The sequence below is a fragment of the Opisthocomus hoazin genome, chromosome 4 (genome assembly GCF_030867145.1).
Source record: "Opisthocomus hoazin isolate bOpiHoa1 chromosome 4, bOpiHoa1.hap1, whole genome shotgun sequence".
Lineage (NCBI taxonomy): Eukaryota > Metazoa > Chordata > Aves > Opisthocomiformes > Opisthocomidae > Opisthocomus > Opisthocomus hoazin.
The window spans coordinates 66,844,011-66,856,026 of NC_134417.1; the positions used below are offsets into that span (position 1 = coordinate 66,844,011).

The 12,016-nt window shown below is 43.7% G+C and overlaps 1 protein-coding gene across 5 annotated transcripts in view; it reads right to left on the reverse strand.

Annotated features, from left to right (window-relative positions):
- Window positions 1-12,016, reverse strand: part of PPP1R9A (protein phosphatase 1 regulatory subunit 9A) — a 158,058-nt gene that overhangs the window by 15,450 nt on the left and 130,592 nt on the right. For 3 of the 5 annotated variants that reach the window (XM_075419316.1, XM_075419317.1, XM_075419315.1), the window contains exons 12-15: window positions 8,451-8,608; window positions 7,583-7,883; window positions 1,505-1,592; window positions 1,334-1,411 (exon numbers count right to left, since the gene is read on the reverse strand). In XM_075419316.1, the coding sequence (XP_075275431.1) occupies window positions 1,334-1,411; window positions 1,505-1,592; window positions 7,583-7,883; window positions 8,451-8,608 (625 nt within the window). The remainder of the gene's footprint in view (window positions 1-1,333; window positions 1,412-1,504; window positions 1,593-7,582; window positions 7,884-8,450; window positions 8,609-12,016) is intronic. The other 2 variants (XM_075419319.1, XM_075419318.1) reach the window with 1 other exon arrangement.

Below are 12,016 nucleotides of genomic sequence, written 5' to 3' on the forward strand. Positions count from 1 at the left end.
CACCCTGTGGCTTGGTGTTTAAATGCTGCGTGATGCTCAACACCCTGCTGAGGGCACTAGCCACCTCACAGCTACACAGAGGAGCAGATCATTTCCTTTAACAAATCTCTCCCTGTCACTAGGGAAGTCCAGCAATAAGCATCACTAACTCCAAGGCACGCTGCAAGCAGACACACCAGTGGAACCAACTGGAACAGGTTTTCTGGCACCAGCAGAGAGGCGATGACTGCTGCCTAAGATCACTGAAGATTCTGCCAGGTATTTGCAGCATGCAAATGTACAAATGTATGATGAGACAGAACATTGCACTGCAGTACAGCGCGCCTCGGGGAGCAAGTCAGAAGCCTAAGGTTTTTTTGTGCTTCTCTGATGTTCTGGAGCTACCCAATATTCTTGTCACTGGGGCTCTGTATATTAGACTGTCAGCAAAACTCCACAAACGGCGGCATACTTGTTTTCCACCACAATGATTTTCTGAGTAGCACTGAAAGTTTGCTTTCTTTAGATAGCTCTTTTATCACGTAGGATTTCTTTTGCATCGTTTTATGTGCAGAGAGTTTTTGAGTTGCTATGTCCTTTCTAGACTTTTGGGATGTATTCGGTCTGCTTAGCACTCCTGACATCCAACTGAATGCATGTCTTTCACACCTGGAACCAGGTGCCACCCCCTTTAGCTGCGATCTTGTCAGACTCATCAGTATGCGAGGAGAGACCTTCAGTAAAAATCTATACTAGCTTTTGCAGAGAAGATTGTTTCCTGCTATTTCAAACATTAATTTATTCAGATACCAGATGCTGGCGATGTGGTCTCATCAGATCTATTACAGAATTCACAATTCCTTCCCTGAGAGTTGGTGATGTGACCAGTGTCCTATCTGCTTTCAACTTATAATGTCCATCTTCAGAAAAAAACCCTTCTGAAGGCATTCCTGACGTGGGTGCCGTGAAGCTGCAGTGAACAGCTGCTGCCCATCCTCGCTCTGGGGGCTTTTTCCAAAAAATATGTGGAATTGTGTCAAGATTGCTGGATCACGGGTATTACTATATGTGTACCTTGTGGGCCAGCTCTGGTAACCTGTTTCTGCAAATCCTATTAGTGGATGCAACAACAGTAGTGACGCCACAATATTATAAGCTTCCAAGTATTTTTAGATTATATGTTAGTCTTTCATTAGTTAAGAAATCTAGGTTTGTAAGCTCAGCAGGTTACCTTAAAGCTTAACACTTATTTATATGAAGTCAGTGGGACTGTTAATGTTCCCATCTGCTAGGATGATTAGGTTTTTCCAATGTTTCTGGCATATTTCTTGCAACCTCAATCTTTTACCCATACCTACTGCCATAGGTCACCCTAATAGCTTCTTTCTCTTTCCGCTTCTTGCCCTTGTTTGAACTCCTTCTCAGGGGGGCCCTACAACAATATTAGAAAACATCAGGTAACATCTTTGAAATTCTACTTTCAATCCTTTTAATTAAAAAGTATTTTAAATAACAAAATGCTTACCCAAGATCTGCAAGTTTTCGCTTTAGTTTTTCTGCATGCCCTATAGTAGGGCTAGTTGTTCTTGCTGCCTGAGCACATGTGGCACCATCTAGGATACATTCGTACATGGAAGAATGTACATTATTATTTTTAATTGCTACTGACAGCTATTCCACTTTCCATCCAGAACAGTTTGTGTATCTTTTTGTCATTAGATATGCATACATGTACATGTGTGTGAGTACACAGAATCATAGAAACAAAGAAAGGTTTGGGTTGGAAGGGACCTTATAGATCATCTAGTACCAAACCCCCCGCCATGGGCAGGGACACCTGGTCTAGTGTGAGGTGTCCCTGCCCATGGCAGGGGGATTGGAACACAATTTAATTCAGTGAATTCTTATTTTAATTAGGTGAACTCTTCCCATTTTTAGGAAGATGGTGTGAAAATGAATAAAAATAAATAAATACTTCCAGAATTCGAAAATACATATGAATAAATCTTATTTTAATTGAAAAAAATGAGAAGTTAATTTTGGTTGAGTTTTATTTAAGGTGTGGTAAGTCAAACAACTCAAAAGATTTACAGGTAAACATCACAGTGAATCCATTTTTAAACTCAGCAGTAGCTGCTTAAGTTGCCTCTTACAGAATTCATGTAGCATGTATGCTTTACTTCCAAAACGACTCCTGAAATACTTTCTTGAACTTTGGAGCCAAGGTTGCCTTTTTGATGGACATGCTAGGTAATGGTTATCTGTTCAGCTTGAACATCTTTGTTAAAATAAACGTTTAACTTGAAATCCAACCATTCCAAATTAAAAAAAAAATAATTTAAAAATCGCTTAGGTAATACATTTGCCCTGAGACCTCCACCAATTTTTGATCTCTTCTACAAACATTGTTAAAGCCTGAAGAGGAAACAGCCTGCAGTATCTATGAAGCCAAAACAATGCATCTGAGTCTGCAAAACATCCGGTGAAATCTATACAGAAACTAAAAGAAAACACACAGCAGTTAAAAAAATCAGACACAGTTGCTGTGATTCTTAAACATGAAGAGTGTCCCCAAGTATTCCAGAGGAAGCAAATGAAGGTCATTCACATCTCTCACAGTTTGGGGACCTCAGATGCAGGGTGGCTCTTAACTGAAAGCACTGCTGGGTTTGAGGATTTCTCCTACTGTAGCTGACATAAATCAAGCCTTCAGAATTAACCCAAAACACCACAGCACTACCACAGGACAGTCCACTGTATGTAGACAAGAACTCTGCATATTGCTTTGTGGATAATATTCGGCAAAGTTTTCATTCCAGTAAAAGAATCAATCCACAAGTGACTCATAAATCCTGGGAAAAGCAAGAAAATAAGCCTCTTGCAAAACCCACACTCTAAGAGCCATATTATTTCTTCTAACACAAGTCCTTCTGTTAAAAAAAACATTCAAGAACCACTGACAAGTAACCTCACGCCAAAAAAAGAAAACAAATATAAAGTAAAAGGAAGAATGACACAACCAAGGTGTAGTCTCCTGAGAAGAAATCCATTCCCCAGGGGAGGCCAAGGAGAGCTTTAGGCAACGCACACTTTGCATCAACCCTACACTGTGCATACTCCTCTCCTTTCTCCTCTTACGGTTCCTCTTTCACCATTAATGTATACTTCTCTTTTAACCACTGTCAAAATTACCACTTTCAAGAATAAAAGATTGGAATGTTTACTTTCACACCAGCGAGTGGGGCTTGGGTGCTGGGGTATGGTGGGCTTTTTTGAGAAACTTCCTAATAAAAGTAAATGAAATTGCAAGACGCACTGCTTTTGTGGGGGGCAAATGATAAAAGCAGTTAGCAGATGGAGGTTCTGCTGTTGTAGCAGAAGAAATAATCCGGAGAGGTCAGCAGAGACACGTAGCAGCTACGTAGGATGGCAAATTTCTGTTCAGGCACTTTTATCACTGTGCTTCCACTCACACGCAGCTGGACCCAGCCGGAGCCCTCTGAATAACAACGATTTGCTGGGGAAAGCATTCACGCCAGCTATGGGACACAGTGGAGGACGGATGGGCAAGGTCCCAAAACCAGCTTCAGTGGCGGAGCAGATGTGACTGTGCAGGGCCTGGCACACATGGAGGGACGCAGTGTTTGGCCCATGGCAGCGGCCACGAACCAGGGCTGCAGGTGCCCTGCCTGGGCACGAGGGGACTTTGACCACTCGGGATGGGTGCACCTTCCCTGACTCCTCATAGTTCTTCAGATATGGTGAGGGAGAGGCAGTTCCTCAGAATAAATCACACAGAAGCCACTTAATCCACCACTTTTAGCCTCAAGGAGCTGTTGTAAGTAACCTATGGCTGATGGATGTGAAAGGACACTAGACCTAACTTTCTGGCACAAGGTCACAACACAGCTTCAGCCAGCCTCACATCAACAGAGGGTTGCCCACAGGGCTCACCTCAGCTGCCTTGTCAAAGGATGCTGTGGTACAAAACAGGCAGAACTGAAGAAAAGACATTAATCATACACATACATGAAAAAGTTGTGCTTAACACAGAAACAAGGAAAATGCCTCATCATTTTGCAATAATGAGGAAATGGATCTCATGCCACTTCAGCTCTTCCCACAACACTGCAGGATCTTGTAAGAAAGAAAAAAAAAGACAAGTGTGAACTTGCTAATGCTCACTTTCGCTCCTCTGGACCCACTCCAACACATCCATGTCCTTCTTGTCATGGATGAGTCGGATGCAGGACTCCGGGTGGGGTCTCACTGGAACGGAGTAGAGGGGCAGAATCACCTCCCTTGTCCTGCTGGCCACGCTGCTTTTGATGTAGCCCAGGATACGGTTGGCCTTCTGGGATGCAAGTGCACATTGCCAGGACACGTTGAGCTTCACATCAACCAGCATCCCCAAGTCCTTCTCGGCCCATTCTCTGACCAGCCTGTATTTGTGCTTGGGATTGCCCCAACCTGTGTGCAGGACTTCGCACTTGGCCTTGCTGAATTTCATGAGGTTTGCACAAGCTTGTCAAGGTCCCGCTGGATGGCCTCCCTTTCCTTCAGCCTGTTGACCACACCATACAGCTTGGTGTTACCAGCAAACGTGCTGAGGGTGCACTCAATCCCACTATCCATGTCACTGATGAAGATGTTAAACAGCACTGGTCCCAATAACGACCCCTCAGGAACACCACTTGTCACCGATCTTCACTTGGACATCGAGCTGTTGACCGCAACTCTTTGAGTGCGGCCATTGACCCAATTCCTTATCCACTGAGTGGTCCATGCATTGAATCTATGTCTCTCCCAATTTAGAGATGAGGATGTCATGCAGGACAGTGTCAAATGCTTTGCACAAGTCCAAGATAGATGACATCAGCTGCTCCTCCCTTATCCACCAATGCTGTAATCCTGCTGTAGAAGGCCACCAGATCTGTCAGGCATGATTTGCCCTTAGTAAAGCCATGTTGGCTGTCACCAATCACCTCCTTATTTTCCATGTGCCTTAGCATAGTTTCCAGGAGGATCTGCTCCATGATTTTCTTGGGCACAGAGGTGAAACTGACTGGCCTGTAGTTCCCCAGGTCTCCCTTTTTCCTTTTTTAAAAATGAGTGTTATATTTCCCTTTCTCCAGTTAGTGGGAACTTCAATGGACTGCCACAGCTTCTCAAATATGATGGACAGTGCCTCAGCAACTTCATCCTCCAGTTCCTGCAAGACCTGAGGGTGCATCTCATCATGTCCCATGGACTTGTGCACCTCCAGGTTCCTTAGATGGTCTTGAACCTGATCTTCTACAGTGGGCAGTTCTCCATTCTCCCCATTCCTGCCTTTGCCTTCCGTGATTTGGGCAGTGTTGCTTGAATACTTGCAGGTGAAGGCTGAGGCAAAAACGTCATTGAGTACCTCAGCCTTCTCCATATCCCGGGTAACCAGGTCTCCCGCTTCCTTCCACAGAGGGCTCACATTTTCCCTAGTCTTCCTTTTATCACTGACATACCTATAAAAGCTTTTCTTGTTGCCCTTGACATCCTTGGCCAGATTTAATTCCATCAGGGCTCTAGCTTTCCTAACCTGATCCCTGGCCACTTGAACAATTTCTCTGTATTCCTCCCAGGCAACTTGTCATTGTTTCCACCCTCTGTAGGCTTCCTTTTTGTGTTTGAGATTGGCCAGGAGCTCCTTGTTCATCCATGCAGGCCTCCTAGCATTTTTGCCTGACTTCCTCTTCGTTGGGATGCATCACTCCTGAGTTTGGTGCAGATGGTCCCTGAATCTTAACCAGCTTTCTTGGGCCCCTCTTCTCTCCAGGGCTGTATCCTATGGTACTCTACCAAGCAGATCCCTGAAGAGGCCAAAGTCTGCTCTCCTGAAGTGGAGGGTAGTGAGCTTACTGTGCGCCCTCCCCGCTGCCCTAAGGATCCTGAACTCCACCATTTCATGGTCACTGCAGCCAAGGCTGCCCTTGAGCTTCACGTTCCCCACCACCCCCTCCTTGTTGGTGAGAACAAGGGCCAGCACAACAACTCTCCTCGTGGGCTCCTCTGTCACTTGGAGAAGGAAGTTATCATCAATGCATTGGTCCTGGATTGCTTATCTCCTGCTGTGTTGTCTCTCCAACAGATGTTGAGGTGGTTGAAGTCCCCATGAGCACCAGGGCTTGTGAAAGTGAGGCTCCTCCTATTTGTCTACAGAGGGCCTCATCTGCTTGGTGTTCCTGGTTGGGTGGCCTGTAGCAGACTGTCACTACAGTGTTACCTGTCCCTGCCCTGCCTTTAATCCTGACCCATAAGCTCTCAGTCGGCTCCTCACCCATCCCAAGCAGAGCTCCATGACCTCTAGCTGGTCATTGACACAGAAGGCGACACCCCCTCCTCGTCTCCCCTATCTGTCCTTCCTAAAGAGCCTGTATCCTTCCATTGCAACACTCAAGTCATAGAAGCCATCCCACCACGTCTCCTCGATGTCAGCAAGATCAGCGCCCTGCAGGCATGCACACATCTGTAACTCCTCTTGTTTCCTGCCCATACTACATGTGTTTGCATAGAGGAATTGAAGTTGGGCCCCCTGATGCAGCTGGCTGGAGTGGCTGGAATTCCTTTGTGCTGCTGTCCAGGTGCTCTCCTGCTGACCTGTGATCCTTCTCCAGTCTCTGGGCATCTATTGCTTGAACCGACATCAAACCAGTAGCAGAGGGATGGATTGAGATTCCCTTCCTTCAACAACTTTAGTTTAAAGCCATCTTCACCAGCTTGGCAAGCCTATGACTGAAGATGCTCTTCCCCTTCTCTGACAGATGGACCCCATCAGCCCTCAGCAGACCAAGTTTCTCAAAGTGAGTCCCGTGGTCTAAGTAGCCGAACCCCTGGCCCTGGCACCAGTACTGCAACCATTTGTTGATTTGCCAGATTTGACTGGCCCTTTCAGACCCCTTCCCTTTGAATGCATTGAATAAATCAGTATCCGAGAAACGTACCTGAGCTAGGTATGATTGCATCATGTTTTATCCAGCTTACATTTAAAGAATCTGAATTAAATACGTTACAATGTGGCCAGCCTCCTCAACAAATGACTTAATTTTTTTTTTCTGTAAATGAAGATTTCCCAGACATTGACCTCTTGTTTGATCTAGACTGTGCTGCCTCTCAGCAATTAAAAGCTACAATCTGTTATTCTTGTTTCACACTCCCTTCCCCACGCTCCAAAAAAAGCATCTAGCAGTGCCAAAATCACATAATTCAACTAAGTACACTGTTAAGTATGTTTCTAATACAGAAATGTCCTAAGCTCCAATAATTTCGTATTTTTTAAAACAAAGGAAAAGATTTTCTTAAAGGCAACTTCTCCTTATCTTTTTCAGTAAGTTCTAAGAAAGAAAAAAAAAAAGAGGCAGTTCCCGATGTCAGTTTAAACTTTGCCCTTTTCTTATACCATCATACAAGGTCAATTGCAATTTTTTTACTTCCAGGTACACAAAAGAAGCTATGAGATGATCGCCTTCTAGTTGCTAAGGTCCTACTACACAACAGAAGTTCCTAAAGTAGATGCAAGTGAGAGAAATGATGCACTGATTTATTGTAATAAAAAAAAAAAAAGTAATACCTTTATCCTGTAAAATATTCCTGCCAGCTGGATGATGCAAAGGAGATGCTTCAGAGCTGTGCCCAGATTTTGAAGGAGAGGAAAGTGGAGTGTCTCCCCGAGCATGCGGGGAAAGGACACCTCCTTTGCGGTGCTGTCCTCCTTCTTGGTTTTCAGTTAGGTTGTCAAGTGAGATTGCTGCACTGCTAGCCACAGGGGAGAGGGAGGAAGCACCAGAATCTGATGCTGGTGAGGATGCTCTCATGCATAAGGGCAGTGGTGATTTTGAAATGTGCATGGGACTATTGTAACTGTTTGACGGCTGTTGGTATAAGAGATTATAAAGCAGGTTATACCATTTAGTATCCAGTCAGAGCAAGGTTTACTTTGAACATGCAATTCTTTTATTCATTATTTAGCCTTTTATTTGTAAGAAACACTTTAGCAATTTATGACATTACCTTCTGATATCACACACAGTGTTGTTTATTGGTATTTGCTTTCAGATGGAAGTCAGAATCGGACAAAACAACAAGTAAATATCATATCAATTGTGTCAACAAATTAACAAATAGAGAAATGCATGATTCAAGTTCCTTTCACCTCCTGCATAAATGAAAGGACCAACTCTGCATTATAAAGCAGACATAACTTGGAAAGCCCAGGATTCCTGTTAAAAAAAAACCCACAACAAAACCAAAAAAACAGGTGTGCTGACTCAAAGGAGGCCAGACTTGCAAATCACCCAAGGACATACATAGCATACTGGCCACAGAGGAATAAATACTGCCTGTGCTACAACTAAAGGACAAAGACAGAGGACGAAATGACTTACAGGGGCAATCTAGCCCTCCACAGGAAGCCAGAGAGAGGGTAGAGTCCTTCTCACCTTTCTTTCTAGGCTGTCCTCTCCATCAGTTGAACTGATGCTATCGTACAGCCTTGTTCTAGAAGGTCTCTGCCGCTTGTTCTTCACTGAAAGGTGAGCTCGAGTCTTCAGAGCTTTGGAGTCCAGTCTCTCTGTTTCTGGCACAGCTTCATTGAAATCTGTATGGAAATATGATTTGAAGGTATTTAACAGAAGAATCTTCCACTACTTTTTCCTGAGATAGGACCTGTAATTTTAAGTACATCTACTTTGCATGTTTTACTTGTACCTGTATCTTCATCACTGCTAAAGTACACATGCAAGAAAATGGTTATTTGCATAAACCATTATTAACAAGTTTAACTATACAGATCCAGTAACTGCACAATGGCGAATCAACATTTAAAAATGCAACAAATTATTCCCACTGTTACGTGAAGGACCACACAAAAACAACACAGTCATCAAACACAGTTGTACTAGCCCAGAAAGTAGGTCCACTTAGACTCCCTCAGAGACACTTGCTTGGCCTACAAAGAGTTCTCCTCCATCAGGGCATAAAGGAATCCCCATCTCACTGCTTTTTGACAGACATTTCCCAGGATCTGCACAAATATACCAATTTAGACCAACGGGACCAATTCATTTATCCCCAATGCTGCTCTTTAAAGCCACTTGTGAAGGAGGTACTGGACTGCCATTTTTTTACCACAGCTGCCCATTAAGCATTTCCCTGTAACTTCACCAGTTTTACAGGCTGCTCATCAACTTACATATCGCAAACAGTCTTCTATATTTGATCATAACCAGAATGGCTTACAAGTTTAAAGAAAACGACTTGTTCTCTCCTGTACTGATCATCCCCCCAAAAAACCCTGTGCAATATATGTACGAACTACGAACAAGGAACGTTTGTAGTCAGTAGCACACAAAGAGTAATACAGGTAGTATCCAAATAATCAGACAACCCTTTGTGACTTGGTTACTTGAAAGGACTGGCAGCCTTTCACAGGATTATGAAACAAATGTTAAACTCATTCCTTTGGACCTACAGTGAAACAGGTTGCTGCTCTATAACGTTATCCCTCTCAGGAGGGGACAGCAGAGCAGAATGCCAATCCTCCTCCGGATGATGAGGTCATCTGTTGTTCAAAGTTGTATGTGACAATACAAACACGATGCCTCAATTGTTCGCCCCAATCCTTCTGCAAGTAAAAGCGTCTTTTCATTAGTATTTAGCAGTCTTATTTGTTACTTCCTCCCCTGCTGCAGAGTCAGAACAATTATCTCCTCCTTTAGGCCCTTCTCTCTTTTATTCAGAGCTCCTTCAAACTCACAAAGCTTACATAAATTTGATAAACTTCAGTAAAACATCTCCGTCAGCACAAACCATTGTGGTCCCTCATACAAACATTAATATGAGCAACCTAACACACATACAGCCTTGCCTCAGTTGCACTCGGATCACATCAGAAGACATTCTGTCAAGCCCCTTTCATTAAGCAGGAATCGAGAGGACATGATCATTAATAATCACCCTGATTATCACCGTCTGCTGTAGTTCTCTGGTTTCAGCTTTCCCATAGCTAGACAGGTAGTGTTACAGCTTTGCAGGAAGAATCCATGAGTGCTGAAATAAATTTTCACTGCAGCCAGCTGTCAGTGATGGTGCATAAAGTTTAGCATGACAGTAAAAACCCAGAAGGTCACGAAAGGCACCCTGAATCACAGCCATTCAAGGCAGGAATGGGAAAGCCATGATCTGCACAAGAGAGGTGGGACTCCGCTTCTCCATGATTAACTAGAAAAAACAACCATACTGTGTGGAGCAGGACATGGACTGTCAGATCTGTCATAATACTGATCTAACAGCTCAAAAACTCTCCGAGAGATTTGAAAGAAGACAGCAGTAATCATCTCAACGAAACCCATCAGAGTCACCAAAAGACCTGGGTGAAAGCTGGGAGATGTACTCTCCTCTCCCACTTAACTCTTTACAAAGTTGCTGTACTTTCTGAACATGTGGGGTTTGTGCAGAAGATATTGTATTCTGCCCTACGAATTTTAAAATAGCAAAATCAAATAAAAACCAAAATCCCAGAGCTGCATTATTTTCATATATCATCAGAAAAGAGATGGGCGTCGTCACTTTTACAATTACTCACTGCTGTCTTTGTACATATAACTTTCTGCTGGAAAACTCATTAAAACCTGTTTCTTTGGTTTTGAAGGGAAAGCGGTTTTAGATCCTTTCTCTTTCATGTACTTCCCAAATATCATTATGTCATACATGAAAACTGGAGAAATATTTCATATAAAAATGGAACAATGAAACAATCTTAACTGCCCAGGTTCAAAGCCCCCCCATTTAAGAATGTCTTGTGAGCAAGGTATACTAAACACTCCATATATGACTTAGCTCTACAAATAAAGCTAACATAACTGCAGTTCTCTTAGCTATCAAACATCCACTCAAATGAAATCTGAGTATTGCAGCAAATTTAACATTTTGCAAAGCTGCAGTAAGACAAAACATATTTTAGAAGGTGTTATCGCATTTTACATCAGACAAGGAATAGATTCTTTATGTTTTCAACATTTTTTTTTTGTGCAGTCCTCACAGCGAATGATTGATCCAGCAGAAACTACCCAATTTTAGTCTGACACTCCAACCTCTTCCCCTCTTAGGTCAGTTTTCGGCTATTTCTGTGAATCTGTGTGCACAGAAGTGTGCAAGTGCTAGCATAGGGCAACGGAAGAGGCAGAACAAGGCAGCTGGACAAGGGCAGGGATGGCGTGGAGTCTCCCATTTCAACAGCAATAATCTGTCAGTTCAGCTCAACTGTCTCTCAAAACCAGAGCCACATGCTGAGCTAGCATGCCAGTAGATAAGGCTGTATTTTATTTACAGGGTAAGACTTACTCAAACTAATTTTTATTTTTGCAGATCTGCATCTTCTCAAAGCATTGCAAAGACTTTCCGTACCATGTTTTGCTTGTGTAAGAGTTAAATTCTATATACAGATGACACTACAAAATCATTAGCGTTGCCTGACCTGTAATTATGCCTCCGCCGCAAGTACTGCACATTGTCACTACTTGAACTGCTTATATTTATTCTTTCAGGTGCACATACTTCCATACACCCTGTCCCTTCACAGCTCAAATCATGCGAACTATTGACACAGTGCTGCAAACACCTATTCACAGAAGTGGCCATATTTGCCTTGTTTAAGCAAAATATCACCTGGGCCTCGAGCTTACTGCTCCCTCCACCCCAGGGCTGGCTGCTTGCACTCAGTGGCAGCTCTCTGTTGCACTACGGGTACCTACCCAAGGTTCAGTGTGCTGCGAAGAAAGAGCTCACGCAGCATCAGCAGGGGCTCCTTCCTTGTCAGAGGCTGCCTTTAAGCTGGGCTCTTGCCCTCAGGCCATGTACTCTGGATCCAGACCTGAGCAGCAGCCCACAAACAGACCTCCTGGCTTGCCCTCGGACCTGCCATGAACCTGCCTGAGCTCCCAGCTGATCCCTGTTGTCATAGAATTGTATCATAGAATGGTCTGGGTCGGAAGTGACCTTACAGATC